Source organism: Octodon degus, unplaced genomic scaffold (genome assembly GCF_000260255.1).
Source record: "Octodon degus isolate 3935 unplaced genomic scaffold, OctDeg1.0 scaffold00022, whole genome shotgun sequence".
NCBI classification, from domain to species: domain Eukaryota; kingdom Metazoa; phylum Chordata; class Mammalia; order Rodentia; family Octodontidae; genus Octodon; species Octodon degus.
This window is the reverse complement of record NW_004524598.1, coordinates 366,582-386,644: the sequence shown is the minus strand read 5'-3', so window position 1 is coordinate 386,644 and position 20,063 is coordinate 366,582. Positions and strand designations below refer to the sequence as shown.

The window sequence follows — 20,063 nt, the reverse complement described above, 5'->3', positions numbered from 1 at the left end:
ATAGGAACAGTATACTAAAAGCTGCTAAAGAAAAGAAACAGATCACATTTAAGGGAAATCCGATCAGAATAACGGCAGATTTCTCTTCACAAACCATCAAGTCAAGAAGAGCATGGAGCAAAGTACTTCAAGTCTTGCAAGAAAACAAATTCCAACCCAGATATACCCTGCAAAACTCTCTTTCAAGTGTAATGGCGAAGTGAAATACTACCATGACAAAGAACAACTAAAGAATTTCATGATGACAAAGCCAAGCCTACACAGACTACTAAGTGATGTTCTAGAGAAGGAGCAAATTGATCACAGCCCCATGAATGAGAATGGAAAGAACCCACCAAAGAGGGCAAACAATTAAAACACAGGAGAATAAGAGGTAAAAAAAAAAAAAAAAAGATGACATGTTCTAGAACCTGATCACTGTACAACTCTGTGAATATATTAAAAACCAATGGATTGGATGGTATTTGAATTGTAACGTAGTAAAGTTTTTAAATACATTTTTAAGATCTGTAAACTGTATCCTAGTAAAACTGTTGAAGAAAATAAGATGGTCTGGGAGGGGCAGGCACAGGACCAGACATAAAACAACTTCATTAATATTCTCAAAATAAAGGAAATGACAGCTTTAAGAATAAAGCAGATGACAGAATGGAGGCCCCCCATAAGACTAGACTGAAGAAGTAAGAAAGAAGCCAGCTAATTCTTAAAAAAAAAAATAAGCCATACATGAAAGTGTATTACAAAGAAGTGGTTATAGGATGGGCTTATATGAACAAAAAATAGTAAGAATAATGACATCCTTATTGAACATTTACTGAATATTTTTCACTTTATATTCAGCATCACACCTAACTTTCAAACAAATTTAGTAATGTAGGTGCTATCATTTTACCAATAAAGAAGCTAAGTCTTAAGTATAATTCAACTTTTCTTATAATATTTTAAATACATCACTGTACTTATATAAGGTGAATTTACATCTGCATAGCAGATCTAGTCAGAGAAAATAATTAATTCCTTACACACTAATTCCTAGAGAGATAAGTAGCAGATAAGTAGCAAAATATCAAAAAGGTAAACAAATACTGATAAGGTAATATAGTGAGTAGTCTATATTATGGCATAAATTTATAAAATAGGTATAAGAAATGACACCATGTAAAATTCAAGCTGGGTAAGGAGCTATGGAGAAAATTCAAGTTTATATAATACAAGTGACTATTCAGTTGAAAGATACATAAAATATTTAAGGACCACTCTTTTTTCTTTTGGTTTTGAGACAAGGTCTCACTGTGTATCCCAGGTTGGCCTCCAATTCAGAGCGATTCTCCTACTTCAGCCTCAGAGTACTGGGATTACAGGGGTGTATCACCACACTCTGGCAAAGCTCACTGTTTTTATAAAATTTACACTGTATACATTCCTAAAATACTATGCTTTATGCTTCTTTTCTTTACAGATATCAAGGCTTGCTCTGAGGCAACCAAAGCTTGCGTGGCAGATGGTCAGTCTTAGTAAACTGTCACTATTTGGTTTCTCAAATAAAAACTGGTAATTCAAATTTTATATGGAGCTTGCACTCAATGAATTACAACACTGCCCAAAACTTTGCATCTGTTTTTATATAATGAAACAACACAAGCATTTTTGGCAAACTGGGATACACAAAGCAAATTACAAAAATCACTCATTTTATTATTTTAAAAATCATGTCCAGTTTAACATTTTTATAGCAAGCTATTTTTAATAATTGAGATATAATCCATTTATACTAATAAAAGAAAGTGCTTGCATGCTGTCAGTATCTTTTCTATTTTTCATGAAACACCTTGTAAATTATTTGACATATAGCAGATCCTCAAGAGTGGTTTCTCTTGTACTATCTACTAGGCTATTTCAAATTTTCCTAGTCAAAACAACAAAAAAAAATTTGCTTAGAATATGTGATAGCAAATCAAAGTATTAAATATGCTTTGAAGGGAATAAAAGATTCTCTCCTCTCTCTTTCCTTCTTTCCTTTATCTCTCTCCCTCCTCCTCTCCCTCATACACTCACACCCTTATCAAGTACCAAAACAGATAAACAACAGATGATCCTCTATCCTTAATGGGGGGGTAGAATTTAAAAATACATAATTGTAACATACATTTTGAAGTCAAAAACAGAGGCTTAGTCTTTTAAGGAGCTGTACTTTAACACACAGCATTCCAAATAAAGATAATCTGTTTTGAAGTACTTCTTAATCTCAAAAATTTAGCATTTTAGACAAGTTCTCAAGTGTCTTTAGACTGCTTTGAAACTAGTCTCTTGTTTAACACAAAATAGGATGTCAGTTGATCAATATCCATTTGGCTTAAATTCATAAGTCCACAACTTCCCTTGTTAGAACAAACAGGTGCAGAGCCTGAAAATTTACTGTTTCTTTTAAAACTCTAAATGATATTTGCAGATGCCAAAAGGCATTTTGAAATCACTCACCCCTACATCAGTAAAAATGGAAAGGGGGATGTGGAGGAGAGAGGATCTCATGAGGCTTTATATGTCAAGTTTTTGCCTAGAGCTAATTTTCATAGTTATGTTATAAAACCCTGAAAATAGAGGTTTATAATGGAAGTGCTGACAGACCCTTAACTATAGCAGTATGAATGGATATAATTAAAAAAAAGCTTTTGGCTACACCTAACTCCACAAATGAAAGACTTCCATTTTTATATTAACCTCAAATAAGAGCAAGTGAGAACTCGAAATGTGATTCCAGAAAGGTAATGTGAAATGTTAAAGATGACTGCTACAACTATTTGACATTCGAAGTTTTAAACACCGAGGCATTTAGTTAACATAACCAAGTCAGTATTTTCATAATGTTACTTAATCAGCAATAAAGAATGCTCTGGTGAGCCATCAGCTCCCGTTAGCAGAAAGTGGCATATGAAGTTATTATTTCTTAACAGCCTAGAGGGAGCTGCTTCTCCCTTTAATCAGTGATCTCAGTGCCTTCCCACCTATAATTTCTCTGTCATACAGTTATAAAACTATTACCCAGTTCAACACACACACACATACCCTGCATCCACATTTATGCAAGGACTGGTACTTTATTCCCTTCTGAATTTGAAAACAGAAGAGATTGTTAAGGTAAAGTATTTCATTCTTTCCCTTGGCAGAGATGCTGCCAAGAATAAATATCATCAATCTATGCAATCTGTCTTCCCTACCTAAACCAAAATTCAAAGAATTTAACTGTTCTCAACTACAAAAAAATAGTGTCGATGCTTTAATTTTCAACTACTATTCAAAATGGTTTTTTCCTTTTTAGTAGTATTAATAATACACACAGCACACATACAAAAACATAAATACAAAAGAACCTCAAACACAATTCTACATTTGGGATTAAGAAATTAGAAGCACATCTACATAAGCAAATTCCTAAAGGAGATTTCTTGCTTGTTTCCCCCTTTCCTTCTTATCCTTCTTTGTAAGGTAACCAACTCACCATGATCCCTGGGGCTTTTCTACAAAGGACCCCAAATGAAACTCCAATCTGTCTTCATTCAGTTTGCCTTGAAAATGCTAAAAGTTCGTGGGATAAAATGAAACGTCCAAGCTACAGTTCCTGTTATCTAATCAGCTTTACTGAACATATGTATAGAAATTACTGCGTAGTCTTCAAAAACTTAAAGAGTGCCAATGCCTAAAGATAGGACCATTAAGGAAGACTCGGACATTGCCATAACCTTTGTCTTCATATTATTCCTATCTGTTACAACTGCCGTATAATTTTGGCAAAGAAGGTGTGCATGGTTTGCTATTCTTTTATCACAATTGTTCTCAATCACAGTTTAATAGTGTAACACAAAATCAAAAATATATATTTACCAAAAAAATCAAATTTATCAATAATAACTTCTATGTCGCTTTTTCATGGGCTACTCATGAAAAGGAACATTGCACACTAGTTTTTCATGCTTCAAAGGATAGCAAATTATAAACTCAATCCAGAAATCGCTAAGAGAAATTCTTAATATAAATGTAAAGTTACTTTCATCATACATATTCTATACTCTTCATTATTGGCCATTGATTTCTGGGGGTTTTTTTGTACCAGGAATTGAACTCTGGACCTTGCATTTGCTAGGAACTTAAACAATTTCTAGGAACTCAATGACAATGCTGCTGAGCTACATCCCTTGTCCTGGCCATTGATTTCAACCTCTCCACTCTTGAACAGTGGTCCTTTGGATACCAGAGATGTAGTATAACTTTCATGGCACTTGCAAGCATTTTTCTATCTGCCTCTCCTCCCCAGCTCTCCCAAAAGAAGATCCAAGGGGCATCAATGGAGAGGAAAGCAAACATCAGGTAGCAGAGATACATAAAATGATTAAAGAAGAAAAGAAACTCAGTAAATTCAAAAAGGAAATGAAACAAAGGGGAACTAACAAACAATTGATGAATGTATGTATAATAGAGAAACAAAAAAATTGGAAGATCTGACAAAAGTGGTTCAGCATATCAATGACAAATTTACCAAAAACACAGACTACACAAAAAGGTGTCAAAAAGAAATACTGGAGATAAAAATTGTATAGAATTCATAAACAGCAGAAATAACCAACATGAAGACAGGTACCAATGCAATCATAGTAGGTGACCTCAATAACCCAATTTCTGAAAGAGATTCACTAAACAAAGAATTCAACGAAGAAATACAAGAGTTCAAAAAAAAAAAAAAATGGAATTAATAGATAATCTACAGAGTGTCACACCTTAGAACAACAGAATACATTTTTCCCAGCAGTATTTAGAAATTTCTCCAAAATACACACAGGAACTCACAAAGCCTGATTAAATAAATACAAAAGAATTAAAATCACTCTAGGTATACTATCAGATCACTAATACTGAAACTAGAAATCAGTTATAAAAGAACCCATAGAAAATTTATAAACACTAAGAAATTTAATAGAATCCTAAATATTCACTGGGTCACAGAGGAAATCAAGGAAAAACTTAAACAATTTCTAGAACTCAATGACAATGCCAATACAACATACCAGAACCAATGGGACACAAGGAAAGTTGTTTATTGCAGTCATATTCACATTAGAAAAACAGATTAAGCTAAATAAATTAATGATGAAACTCAAAACACCTGAAAATCAACAACCCAAACTCAAGCCTAGTTTGAGAAGGAAATCACAAATATCAGAATGGAAATTAATGAAATTGAAACTCAAAAAAAATTAAAATGTCAAATTGAAGAGCTAGTTGTTAAAATAAAAAACAAAATAAAGTGAATCAAATTTATCAAAAGGATTGAAAAGACATACATCTCAGCAATTAGATATGAAAACGATGAAATCAGGATGAGTATCAGTAAAATTTCAAAAGACAGTAATTGCTATGAAAAGTTGTATGTCAATAAATTGGAAAGCTTTTAAGAAACATTGCTAAACACTAATGAATTACCAAATCTAAACCACAAAGAACAAAAGAATTCTGAACAATCCAAAATCAGGAAATAAAACTGGGGTAGAAACGAAAAACCTACTAAAAAAAAGCTGAGGACCTGACAGAATCAGTGCTGAATTCTTTTTGGAGGTGGGTAGCGGGGTTGAACACAGGACCTTGCGCTTGATCAGTGCTGAATTCTACAAGACCTTCATGGAGAATGTATTGCCAATACTACTCAAACTCTTCAATGATACTGAAAGGGAAGGAAAGCTTTCAAACTCATTCCTGGAACATGGCATTACTTTTATTCAAGAACCTGATCCCCCCCAAAAAACCCCTCAAAAACAGAAGGCCAATCTCCTTAATGAATATAAAGAGTAAAATTTCTTCCTAAGATACTGGCAAATAGAATGCAATGAATCATCAGAAAGATCACGTATCATGACTAGGCAGGTTTCATCCCAGGGACATAACAATAGTTCGCATATCCAAATCAATAAATATAATATACCACATAAACAGAACCAAGGTCAAAAATTGCATGATAATATCAATAAATTTTAACAAAAGCTTTTGACAAAAATCTAACACCCATTCATGATAAAAAAAAAACCCTAAAGAAAACAGATATAGAAGGATCTTATCTCAATCTGATAAAATCCATCCATGAATCATATTAAATAGGGAAAAGCAAAAAGTGTTCCCTAAAATACTCAGAACATGAAAAGAATATACACTATCACCACACCTGTTCAATACAATACTTGAAAAATTAGAGAAATCAGACAAGAAAAAGAGGGCTATGTACATATAGGAAATGAAATCTATCATTGTTTGAATATGACATTATTCTTTGCAGGTAAGATAAAATTCTACCAAAAGATTTCTCAAATTGGGCCGGGAAGATGGCTCAGTGGAATAAAGCACTTCCCTGCCAAGCGCAAGGGCCCGAGTTCAATCCCCGGTTCCGAAAAAAAAAAAAAAAAAAAAAAAAAGAATAACTCAGTTGGGGGCCACGGAGATGGCTCAGTGGAATAAGCGCTTCCCTGCCAAGCGCAAGGGCCCGAGTTCAATCCCCGGTTCCGAAAAAAAAAAAAAAAAAAATTTAAAGATTTCTCAAATAACAAAATGTAACAATATAGCAGGACATGAAATCAACACACAGGTATAAAAAAAACCTAAATACTATACTCAAAAATTAATTTCACTTACTCAACCAGTTACTTAGGAATTAATCTAATTAACATAACCAAAGAAGTGAAAGTCCTCTACAATGAAAACTATAAAACTTTTTAAAACAAGATCAAATAAATGAACAGAAAATGGAAAGACAAACTTGGTTACTGATTGGTACATGCAATATTGTCACAATGGCCACAATCAAGATTAAATGTAATCTGAATCAAAATACGTAACATTTTTCATAGAATAGTCAACAATCCTAAAGTTCTTATTAAACCAGAAGAGACCCAGAATATCAAAAGAAATCATAGGTAATTAGAGCAAAACAAGAAGCATCAAAATACCTGACTTCAAGTTATACCACAAAACTACCATAATAGAATGATATTCGCTCAAGAACAGATATGTACATCAATATAACAGAAGATGCAGACACAGTCCCAGATACATTCACGCAACTGATCCTTAACAAGGGAACCAAAAACATATGCTGGAGGAAAGATGCTGGGGGAAAACTGGCTACCCACATGTGAAAGAGAGAAGCTAGACTCATGTCTCACCATGCACTAAAAAGAAACAAAACTGGATCAAAGATCTAAATATTAAAATAGAAACACAACCTACTAAACGATAAAGTAGATATAATTCCTGAAGTAATAGGCATAGGTAAGGACTTTCTGAACAGAACTCCAATTGTACACACACACACACACACACACACCCCACAACAACCACCAAAAAACAGTAAGAAACAGGAAATGGGATTACAACAAATTACAAGGCTTCTGCACAGCAACTGGAACAATCAACAGAGTGAAGAGACAATCTACAGAATAGGCTTCCAGGTACGCTTGGATAAAGGACTAATAGCTAAAATAAAGAACTCAAATTAGATTCTGCAAAATAGGCATTCCAACTGAAAACGGGAAACTAAAACGGATAAGATACTTTTCTGAAGTTCAAATGGGCAAGAAGTTCAACATGGCTGGTCATTAGAGAAACAAATTAAAACAGCACTGAGATTTTATCTTGCTTCAGAAAGAATGACTATCATCAAGAAGTCAAATAATAGCAAGTGCTGGTGAGGCTGCAGTAAAATAAACAAACCTCTCCACTGGTGGTAGGAATGTAAAGTAGCACAACCATTATAAAATCAGTATGGAAGTTCTTTAGAAAACTTAAGTTCCATTCAATCCAGCCATTCTCCAGTAAGTATCTTCCCAAAAGACAAAGATATCATATTACAGCGCTACATGCATGCTCATGCTTATAATATCATAATTAATAGCTAAATCTTGGAAGCAGCTTATATGTTCACCAACTGACAAATAGATAAAGAAGGATAAATCTGAATCATCTGTAAAGAAACAGGTGCAATGGGAAAACATAATATTAAGTGAAATACATCTCACCCACAATCGTAAATACTGTATGATTTCTATCATATAGTAAGTCCAAGGTATAAATAAAGCAGCAAAAAGAAAGACATATAAAAGGAAATGGAGATATGTCTCTTACAAATGGGAAAGGTTCCAAGAGACGGGGAGTGGGGAAGGGCGACAGCGGAAGGGGACCTAAAAAGAATCAAGATAATTATACCCATAATGATTGTAATCGTTACATGTCACAAACATGAACTAAAAAAATAAGTAAAACTGGGGAATGTGATCCAGAGGAGAAAATTTAGAAGAGGAGGGCTTGAAAGGGATGGGAAGGGAACAACAAGAATCAAGGTATGGTAAGTACCTGTATGTACTTCTTAAAATGAATTTAATCAACATGTGCTGCAAACATACACAACAAAAAATGGACAAAATAAGATGCACTTAGGATTCAGTCTACAGTTGTACTTCCACGAGAACACAGAGCTGCCTATGTAAAAATGGCAAATAAAAATGCTTTAACTTCAAACAACAAACAGTAACAGTTGTCATTAATGGTTTTAAAAAGTTCAGTATAGCTACAGGATGGCATACCACGTATTCATTAAAAGAATTAGGTAGGTCTCCGTGTGCCAATATAAAAAGCTGTACAGGAAATATTAAACAAAAAAAAGGAGTTTGCAGAACAAGGATCGTCTGTTATGTTTCACACATATACATGAGGAACATGAAAGGGTTTACAGAAAGCGTTTTACCTCTGTGGTGTAGGATTAGAGCAGTGTTTCTCAACATTAGCAGTGCTAAGTGGCAGACAATTCTTTGTTATGGGAGTGGTCCTGAGCACCTGTGGGGTAGCAGCATTCCTGTCCTCTACCAACAAGAAGCCAGTGGCAAGCCTGCTTTCTCGCTTTGTACAATAGATAGTTAGAGAAACCAACATTGGGAGAAACGTAAAATTTTTCTTTCTCAAAGGCACAGGAAAATATGACTATTTAAAAAATGAACAAACAGCATAAAGCTAGCATTAGGTAAAGTATAAAACAGGCTAATAAATCTTGCTCCACTCAATACATGGTTCTCACAGAAGTTCCAAATTCAGTTTCTTATAAAACTGCCTAGCGATTTACCTATCTATCTCATCTATCCAACATGAAAACTCTTCCAGTCACAAAACTGCATAGGCTCCAGTAAAATCTCTAGCTTAGATTTGAACTCACAATTTTGCTTAAAAAATTCATAATATACTTCTTGGCAATTATAATCTTAAGAGAGACTCTTGAATTATACCATATATGTAGCTCTAGAGTTGCAACAGGGCAGATTTTAGTTTTGCTGCTTGCACCTGCACATAGGCTTTCTTTTGAATATTACTCGAAAAAAACTGTTTCAAAACTAATGTTTTACGCCAACTGAGCAGGAAAACAAACCCTTTTATATTTTCATTTCACCAGTGTATCAGAGGAGAACTTTCACATAAAATCAACAGATTGATGATGTAAACAAATCAAACAATGAGCACACTGCTGGAAAACATACCTGATTCTGGCCAGAATAGCTTGCAGAAAGCTCAGCACTGCCCTAAGTTCAGATTCTCGACAGGCTCGGAGAAGCATACTGAACCCATCATTAAGCAGTTTCTCATGGGAAGGATACAAGCAGCAGCTGGTCTCGAACACTTCTTGAACACCATCAATGTAGATGGAGAGAAGTGTCCAAAGAGTATGTCTCTGTACCATTTCTTCTTTCTTAGATACCAAGAATTCCTTTGCTTTCTCTTGGAACTCATATGACAATTTCTCAGCCAAAACACCAATATCCAGATTTTTCTGGGCATACATCAAGAGGAACGCCATCTGGCCTTTCCAAATGAGGGCTCTCTGAGATGTTCTAAAAGCTGGCTTCAGAAAATTCAGAAGGTTTAAAACATGACTTGCCACATCTTCTACCTCTGCAACAGCTGCTAGCAGTAGAAAAAGACTGAAAAAGTTCTGTAGTCCAACTTCAGTTAGTTCTTCCATTCTTTTTTGATGGAATTTAGAATATATCCTGTAACAAAAAACAAGCAATATATATATATATATTACTATTTTTGTATTCTCTTTTTAAAAAAACTAAAAGTCATAGAAATTACACAAATTCTCACAGAAGTCTACACTGGAGAACTTGAGCACCAGGTGTGATGAATCATTGAGAAACAAGATCACAACAGCAAGAAAGCAGACATTAGAGAATTCCTGTCACCCTCTGCTTTATGAAAGAAAAGAAAAATTGTGTCACTTAAAATAAGCCAGCCTCTCTTAATATTTTGAAAATTAGAATTTTTTAAAAAAATCTATGCTTTAGAAAACCTTCCTTTATAGCTTTGACTCATTACTATAAAATTTTGGCTAATTTTTAATTTTGATGTTGACATGTCACTTCTTCTACTTAGAAAACAAATTCAAACTCTCCTGGGATGCACAAAAAGTCATTAGGAGAAAACCAGAGGAGCCACTTTTTCCTTGGAGGACAGCAGATATTTCCACCATTTTCTTATAGTTGGGATGTCAATTACCTTTCTTTTATTATTAGCAAGTAAAAATGGATGTGTCATAGTTACAGCTTTGGGGATCTTAAATGTCCCCACAAAAGTCCCCATGACTTGCTCAAAAGCATGGTGCTATTAGGAGGCAGGTGGTAGAACCTCCAACAGCTGAGGCCTGCTGGGTACCTTACAGGGACGGAGAACCCAGCCCTCTCTGTACTGTTTTCCTCTCTGGCTACAGTGCTAATGGTCTGGCCCTGCCATAGCATTCCTGCCGTGACACGCTGCCTCATTTCAAGCAATGGAGACAAAAGATCTTGGACTGAAACCTATAAAACTGGACTCACGCCTTTCTTCTTTATCTGTTGATTATCTCAAGTATTTGTCATGGCAACAGAAAACTGACTACAGATTTTGTAATCTTTTTGGTACAATTTTCATTTGCTTTTACCAAAATTGTAAGGGAACACTATTAAAAATTGTCCCTACACCACTTCTCCCTCTCTCTCCCTCAAATATCCGCTCTTGTTTTGCTTATATTCTAAGACAATACAATTTAGTAAAGGAAGCATTGTTCCCAATCCGCAGATAAACTGTTCATGTTCAAATGTTCAAAAATAACCATTAAAAGATTAACTACTACTTAAAACCACTTAATAGTTGTAATTTTTTCAGCAGTTAAGCTTAAATTTGCTATTTAGTAAGTTTTATAAAGTTTATAACTGATTTACTCAGGGCAATAAACCCTAAATAAATCAATTCATTCAGAAAGAACTAAATGAAAGCTGATACACTTCTGAAAATAAAGATGTGTTTAAATTTGTGTTCTCTATCCTCCCCACTACAATGCTTGACATATAGTTATTTATGTAATAAAACGACTTTCTACTAAATGAATTTCAATAATTTATTTTTAATAAAGTTCTGGTTAAGTCTTTCATAAAATTACATAATGTTAAAAACCAAATGTGCAAACAGAGCAGCAATGACAAGAGCACTGGGTACTGGGGTAGAGCCAAGTGGTGGGGGAGCATGCTCCGCTTCCCAACAAAACTACTGCTTGGAACATGTAATTATTAAAGGTGTAAAAAGAAACTACCTTTTTCCAAAAAGTATACTCTATCACCATAACCTTGCTCATTGGGGGAAGAAAATTAGAATTTGATTCTTAAGAAGTATCTGCTGAGAATAAGTATCGTGTTGAGAGGTTCCAACAAATGAGATGAAAAAGTGGTAAATAACTCCATCAAGAGGGCTGATGAAAGGGACAACAGGCAAGGAAGTAAAACCAGGAGAAAAATGATATGCAGTTTATCATGTCAGAAATGAAAAGAGAGCACATTCCCCAGATAAAACATCAGGGTTACCTGGTCTTAACTACATTCTTGTCAGCCCTCACTCAAGGGAGCCAGTGCTTACTGAATAACGGGTCTCAAAGAACACAAAAACCTATTAGTTGCCAATGAACCATACAGAGACTTTTATTCCTATAACTTTTAATTTAATGTAATGTAATCACTACATATAAATTTGACCAAAAAAAAAAAAACAAAAAAACCCAACAACAACAACAAAACCCTAATCCTTTTCTAAAAGTCCTGTATTCAATAAATAAAAATCCAATCTAGGTGTACTAGGTACTACACAACCATTTATTCCAGCATACTTAGGCAAGAAGATAGCTAGTTCAAACCCACATTGAGCAACTTAGCAACTTAAAAAAAAAGAGCTGGGGCTGCAGCTCAGTGCCCAGTACTACAGAAAGAAATGTCATCTTAAATAGTGATGAGATGACTAAGAAACTAAGACCTTCTCCAAGCTCCATATTTTACTGTTGTGAATGAAAAAACACATTTTAAATGTACAAAGAATTTCTGACTATAAGAAAACTTAGGGTTGTATAAATAGTAATGCTTCTCCAAACATATCAGTGAACGTTCATGACAAAAAGATACTACATTCACCTTCCTTTGACTTGTTTCCAAGGATGAGGTCCATTGGTCTTCATGGCTTTCTTAACAATCTTTGCCAAAATGCAAAGAAAAATGGTAAAACTACTGTATGATTTAGACAGATCATGATCTTGTTTATCATAACAGCAAGTCTTCACCATTTCAAGCATAGACAAAGGAGACTTGATATTAACAAGACCTTTCAAAGGAAGCCAAGAAACAGTGAAGGAACTATTCTAAAAGTAAAAAGATGGATAATAAGTATTAGTTTCTTAGTAAATAAAAAGATGCAAATTTCAGTTAACTCCTTAAAAGATTAAATAAGCTTAATGACACAGTATTTACTATGGTATCATCATAATATATCACCCTAAATAGTTCTTTAAAGAAGTGTTTCTTTAAAGGTATGTTCACAATTTAGGGTGTCCCCAACATGTGCTTTTAACAGCTGGTGTGTCCAAATTAGGACACAAAGCCCACACAGCCTTTGGAAGATACGCCCATAAAAGATATTACGTTCATCTGCCAGGTTTTGCTAACACCATTCATCTTTTTGTATCAGATCAGTTGTTGCACTGTACTCTAGGCCCATCATCCAGATCTGTTAACATGACAGAACAGACTGGCTTTTTCACAGCTCTGTGTACTTTTCTATACCAATTTTTTAGCTCTCACACTTTTTGTTGTGTAATTGGAAAATCCCACTCATCAAGGCCAAGTTCAAATATCTTGATTCATGTTAAATCTTCCACAAGACTTCCACTGGGTTAGATATGTCTCTCCCTGGCAATGCACGGTATTTAAACTTTCCCCCCCAACATGTACATACATATCTGTCTATGGGCCTACAACCTACTCAGGTACCAAGATGGTGTCGTATTCAGGAAACAGGGCTGATTCAAGGTGTTTTAGGGAATCAATAATTATTAGAAAACATTTATAAATGAGGATTAAAAAGATCTTACTGCTACAATTTTGGCTACTTGTTTATACTCATTCTCCAGAGCAAAAAGATACCAAATGCTAGCTTACTCTAGTCCATCTTCAACCAAAACTAATCTGCCAGGAAAAACTCATAGCTACTAATAATTAAGTCATAAAAACATTCTGCTTATCATACAAATTCTTCAAATTTCTGGAGTAAATTTATATTTCTTTACTTACCAAGTTTTTACTGTAATATTCCCAAAGAATGTTGACAATTGTAATATTTGGTTCCCAAAACTCACAAAGTATCAAACAACAGTGAAGATACATTCGTAATTGCTCCTCTAGTACACCTTCCTGAAGAATAAATTGAAGTTATGAAGGAACAAGTAAGCTCTGGCTACATGAATATTATTTTATACTGTACAACCTATAGTTAAAAAAAAGAAAAAAAGAACAGGGATCCCCAAATCATAGCCATTCCTATCTTCAGATTAGAAGACCTAAATCAACCTAAGGTATAAATTCTAAAAACTAAATTTATGGACCATAAACTTATTTGAGAATAGAAGCTATATAACCCAAAGACTTAATCATATTACTTAATAAATATATGTGTTTTATACTTGGATGGTGTTAGAAACTCAAATAATAGAAAGCAAATCTAAATCAAAGTGGTAAAAATAATCTAATAATCAGGATTATACAAATTCAGTAGGCTTGACGTAAGGGTCTACAATTTGACAATATTGAAACTATTTTTTGTTTTGTGTTTTGAGACAGGTTCTCACTATATAGCTCAGATTGGCCTTGAACTCACTAGGGAGCCCAAGAGTGTTGGGATTAGAGGTTTATGCCACCACACCCAACCTAAAAATAATTAATGATTATGGCAAAACAATTTAGGGTATGGTGAAAACAAGCACACAATGTGCATTGTTAAGAAATAACAGGAAGTAAAGAAATAAAGGTATTTAAGTGAAGATTTAAATAAAGAACAGTGCAAAATAAAAAATAAATTCAGTGCAAAATAAAAGAATTATTTCTTGACAGAAACAGTAACCTTGCCAATATAAATGAAAAGCAGTCTGAGAAGTACAAAGTAAACAGAGATCTGAATGTGAAAAAATATGAGTTCTCACTAAATGCTGGGCATTAAATGGAAATAACATAACTAATACACTAGATTGTCACAGACGTTAAATACATTAAGTGTTAAGTACAGTGCTTATACAAAGATAGCTACTATTTTATTTGCATCATAATCCGTGAACTGAAAGCTATATTACAAAGCCATTGTGATAAAAATACCATACTACTACCGAAAGGAAAGGAAAGGAAAAGAAACTTTATAATGGCTACCTCTTAGGAACAACCCATATGCCCATCCACAGATGAATGGTTAAGTGCATCCTTGCACAAAGGAGTACTACTCTGCCATAAGAAGGATAAACTGGAGCCATTTATAGGAAAATGGATACACCTTTATGCCATAATCCCACATGAAATTAAGCAGCACACAAGTTTAAATATTACATTGTTTCTCTTGTTTCAGAAACCCAAAGGGTAAGTAAGCAGCACAATGGAAGATAGATACGGGGAAGTAGAAAGAATATGATCAAGTGGGAAGGGAAACTAGAAAAAGGGAGAGAGGGAAAGGAAAAGGAAAAACAGACCAGGAAAAAAATAAGAGACTCCAGACCAAGATGGCAGAGTAAGCAGCAGAGTAAGAACCTGAATGATGCATCCAGAGGTGGGATTATAGCAGCATGAGGAGGACATGAAGGGCAGTGGGTTCCTTGAACCCAGGAAGTATCTGAGGTACAAACTGAAGTCTATGGAGAGCAAAGAGAGAAACTTCAATGAAGGAGGTAGCAGGTGGCGCCTTCCCCCCAAGACTGGACTCACTGAGCAAGAGGTGCGATTCAAACCTGCACACATATGCTGGACGCCTGCGACCCAGAGGCCTTCACAGAGAGACGCGGTAGTGGAGGGGAGCAGTGCATGTGAAGTGCTGAGGGCTCAGTTGTCCCACAGGAGAGAGTGCTTGGCTGAGAGCCATCTTGGAGAGGGGCCAGCCCAAAGGCTGCTGACTGAATCCAGGGGCTCCTAGCTGGGCTCAGGCCCACAGTAGGTGTGCTGTCCGCTGAGGCTGAATGAGCTACTGCTGGCTTGCTGGGATGAATCAACTGGATTTGGGCTCTGTCTCCACATACTGCCTGCCAGACAGCAGAGACAAACCTGGAAGTGGACTTTTTTTAATCCTCTCTTTTTTGCTTGTTGTTGTTGCGATTTTGCTATTGGTTTTTTCTTCATTGTTTGACCTTGTTTTTGTATGAGTGAAATGTGGTTTCTAACCTCTTTGTGGTTGTGGTTCTGTTCTGTTCTATCTCTTTCCCTCCAGTCTTTTGTGCCAGTTTCCCAAAGTTAGCGAGATCCCCTTTGTCCTCCAGCCTTATCTTTAATCTCCTCTTCTTCTTCTACCTCTATTTTTTCTATGACCCATTTTAATTAATTAATTAATTAAATTGTTTTTGCAGTACTGGGGATTGAACTCAGGACCTTGCACTTGCCAGGCAAGCGCTTATTGTACTGCGCTATCTCCCCAGCAACTTCTTTTTTTTCTGTCCCCAGCCTCTTCTGACCCATTTTAAATTTAATTCCCAAGAGTAAAATTGACATATTAAGTACTTATGTACTACATACAACTTTTTGGTCTCTTTTAGAGTTTGTTACATAACCACAAATCTAGTACATATGATTCAAGATAGAAAAAAACTTTTTTTTCTGTACTTTTTTTAGGGAAGGCGCTACAGGGTGTTCAGGGTCTCACTACTAGCTCAGACTTGTAGTGATTCTGTTTACAGCCTCCCAAGTGCTGGGATTACACGCGAGTGCTACCATGTTCAGTCTCAATCACTGTTTTAGTGCACACCAGGGGTGGGGGTGAGGCCGGCACAGCAGGTCCAGGGATCAAACCCCTGGCCCCAGCGCCTGTTTGCAGGTGCTTTAATCCACTGAGCTATTTGGTTGGCTTTTTTTCAAGGTAGAAAATTAACATTTATCTCAGTCTGTAATTTCCTAGTCTGTATTTGACTCTATTGTAATTGCAGATGGTACCAAGTTAGCTAAAAGTGACATAATAGTGCAAAACAGCTCTTCTGATATTTCAAGATTGATTGACTAAAGATCATAGAAAATACTGTGGCACACTGCCAAAGAACCGGAATGGGCCAAACAGGCAGTAATTTCTCATCCCTAACAAACTGAAGAGATAGGATCTTGTAACAGACTCAAAATTCAAAAACCATCTATACCTGAACATACTTCAGAGTAGTCATCTGCTAAGGGTTCTAAATAAAGCAATCCATCATAAGCAAATTAGAGCCAGGGAGACAGCTCAGCAGAATAAATGCTTGCTTGGCAAGCACAAGGGCCTGAGTTCAATCCCTGGTTCCGCAAAAAAAAAAAAAAAGCAGATTAGAAGCATCACCCCAGTAATTAAACTAAAAAAAGAAAACACTAATACAAGATGCAATCCCAAACATCCGGCTCACCAAAGGCAAACCCAAGGGGCAATAAGATGGGGCAATCTGAAAGCCACCCACCTGGCCTCTCTGAAGTGGCAACAACAAAGCAACTAAAGAAGGCTCTAAATAAAACAAATCAGAAATAACTTCTTAATTAACTACTACAGAGATCATATCCACAATGAACACCAACCATGTTTAGTGACTCTAGAGCAGATACAGACAAAAAAATAGAAGAGCTTAAGAAAATCATGGAAGCCATGAATGTTTAGCATAGGAAAGGAATGAAATCCGTAAGGCAGATTCAAGCATATACACAAGAGAGTAAGAATTGTACTGAAAGTATGTCAATTAGATTAAGCCAATGTGACGACAGGATTTCAGATACAGAAGACAGGCTTCCCAGAATCAGAAAGACTACCACAGTGGTATATATGCACATGTTTATAGCAGCACAACTGCAGTAGCTAGATCTTGGAAATAACCCAAATTCAATGAATGGATAAAAAAGTACTACTCAGCCATAAAGAAGGATAAACTAGAGACTTTTATAGCTACATGGATCCAACTCAAGATCATACTCATAAGTGAAATAAACCAGATGAACCCGTGCAAAAACTTTACTGTTTCCCTAGTGTGAGAAGCTGAAAGAGTAAATAAGTTCCCAAACATACAATAGATATTTTAAAATTGGAAGAAACTGTTCAAAAGGAAGGAGAAACTGGGATGGGGGTAAGGAAAAAAGATGGCAAAACCAAACCAAGCCAAAACAAAAAATACACACAAGACAGTCACACTAATTTCTCATAGTTCATTGAACAGAAAGGTTTGTCCTAATATTATTTGGACAATTAAATGCCTATATCCTGTACACTTAGTATCTAATTTGAAACTAATAATACACAATGTATTATCCACTATTACCCTATTTTCCTGTTGTGAAATTGTTCTTCTGTTTGCTTGTTTGTTTAAAATTTAAAAAAGAAAAAATAGAAAGCTTTTGTAATTGGGGAGGGCAAGAAAGACTGAAGGGAAGGGAGTGAAATAGGGAAAAAAGAAAGAATCAAGATACCATATACAGGCACAAACTCCCTATGGCAACTGTAATCAATATGTATAATATGTATTAATAAAAAAATTTTAAAGATTTCAAAAAAGTCAGATTGGCATTTTCACCCTTTATAAAACTATAAAAACTGTTTTTGGCTTCAGAAAATAATGAGGCTTCTAAAAGTAAGAGTATTTTTAAAAACCTTCATTTTTCATGTAAAAAACAATGGCAGGGCAAACATATACAGTTAACATTAACAAATGTTAAATAGGATTACCTCTTGAAACCTTTTTAAAGCACTTTCCTATTCAAGGTAAAATTAAACAATATATACTTTCTTTACTAATCTTAATCTCAGTGTTTGTTCTGGAAGATCATCTCTACATAACAAAAGATGAAAATGTCTGCTTAATTAAAACTACAGTGGGGCCAGGGAGATGGCTCAGTAGAATAAGCGCTTGCCTGGCAAGCCCACGTGTCTGAGTTCAATCCCCAGTTCCGCAAAAAAAAAAACAAAAAAACAAAAAACTACAGTGAGATATCTGCAAATTTTACCTGAAGATCACTACATATCTGAAGGTTGTGTTTGTTTAAAAATTATCATCTTATAACCAATAGCTTTTTTCACTGTTGGAGATTAAGTGTAAGGGCACTGTCAGGTCTTATTCACCTCAAAGGGGATAAAAGTGGATGTAATCTGATAACTCTATTCCAAATGCATTATTTCTTCTTTATGATCACCTGTTGTAACCCCCAAACTGTATTCAAGAATCTCAGCAAATAACATTATAAAGTCCTACAATGAAACCTATTTGATGCAATTAAAATATAATAAAGAATATCAGAAAGAACCTTAGGATTATTCCTTCCTAAATATTACAATGAATCCTTCCAGTGCAGGAATACTACTTTGACCTTAGGTAAGACACTGACCAGTAAGATTTCTTGGATTAGCTGTAGCATCCCTACTTCATCATGTTTTACCAGGCTTCCCTGTTTTTCAAACAGAAACACCAGGCCAGACAAACCTGGATAGCTGATCTCCAAACTTCTAAGAATTACATATTTATGTTCAAAATAGCTTTAATAGCTTCCATTAAAATATTGATTATATTGTAAAATAACACTATGTACTGTCATTAGAGGTAGAAATTTGGTTCACTGGAAAAGTATGAAAAGCATGTGCTTAGTGAGTAAAGGCCTGGATTCAATCCCCCAAGCAAGCATAGTCTACTCTCTGTCTCTGTCTTTTTCTCTCTCCTTCACCCCCAACAGAAAAAAAAAAATTACTTTGCAGGAACTTAATAGTGTTTAAAAAGCACTTTTAACCTTAGTAAAAAGCAAATTCCTCTATGGAATACATGCTGACAAATTCTGTTTTCTCTGACCAGTATGGGCATCTGTATTTCTCCACATCGCCTTTTAGAAACAACTAAGAAATACTCTGTAACATAAAAACCTACCTAAACAAAATCATAGGTTAATATATTATTACAGATAAGAGAAAATTTAAAATTATTAATGTGACAGAAACAAGTTTTGAAGGAAGTTTAAAGGACACACAGTTTCAACTTGCTATGGAACTTAAAGTTCTCTGTAACTCAGATGTAGTAACTAATACTAGAAAAAAAACCCACAATCTAGACTTTACTGAAAGCACTTTTAATTAGCATTAAAGGAGTCATGCCAAGGTACTGAAACTGAAAAAAACTGATACAAATGACAATGACCCTGTAACACAGACATTTATTAGTTCACAACCACTTTTTAATGATTACTTATATTTCTGAAATAAAGACACATAAGCACATTTTTTGAGTTAATAAATCAGGATATTCTCAGAAAGAATGAAGGAGAATGTCAATTAAATGACAGGAAAAATAAAATACAAAGAAGAGAAAGATTTCACAATGGTTAAGGCAAGTTCTCAGACGACAAGAAGTCTATTGTTCCGGGAGACAACCCACTCAGGGACCCCCTCCTGTCCCTCTCTTGGACTGGAGCTTTCTTTCCCTCAATAAATATATTCTACTCATATTTACATACATATATATATGT

The 20,063-nt window shown here is 35.1% G+C and overlaps 1 protein-coding gene across 1 annotated transcript in view; it reads right to left on the bottom strand.

Moving 5' to 3' along the window:
- Mms22l (MMS22 like, DNA repair protein) overlaps positions 1-20,063 on the bottom strand; it is a 128,568-nt gene that overhangs the window by 65,610 nt on the left and 42,895 nt on the right. The window contains exons 11-13 of the mRNA XM_004628288.2: positions 13,662-13,781; positions 12,510-12,733; positions 9,558-10,067 (exon numbers count right to left, since the gene is read on the bottom strand). Coding sequence (XP_004628345.1) covers positions 9,558-10,067; positions 12,510-12,733; positions 13,662-13,781 — 854 coding nt within the window. The remainder of the gene's footprint in view (positions 1-9,557; positions 10,068-12,509; positions 12,734-13,661; positions 13,782-20,063) is intronic.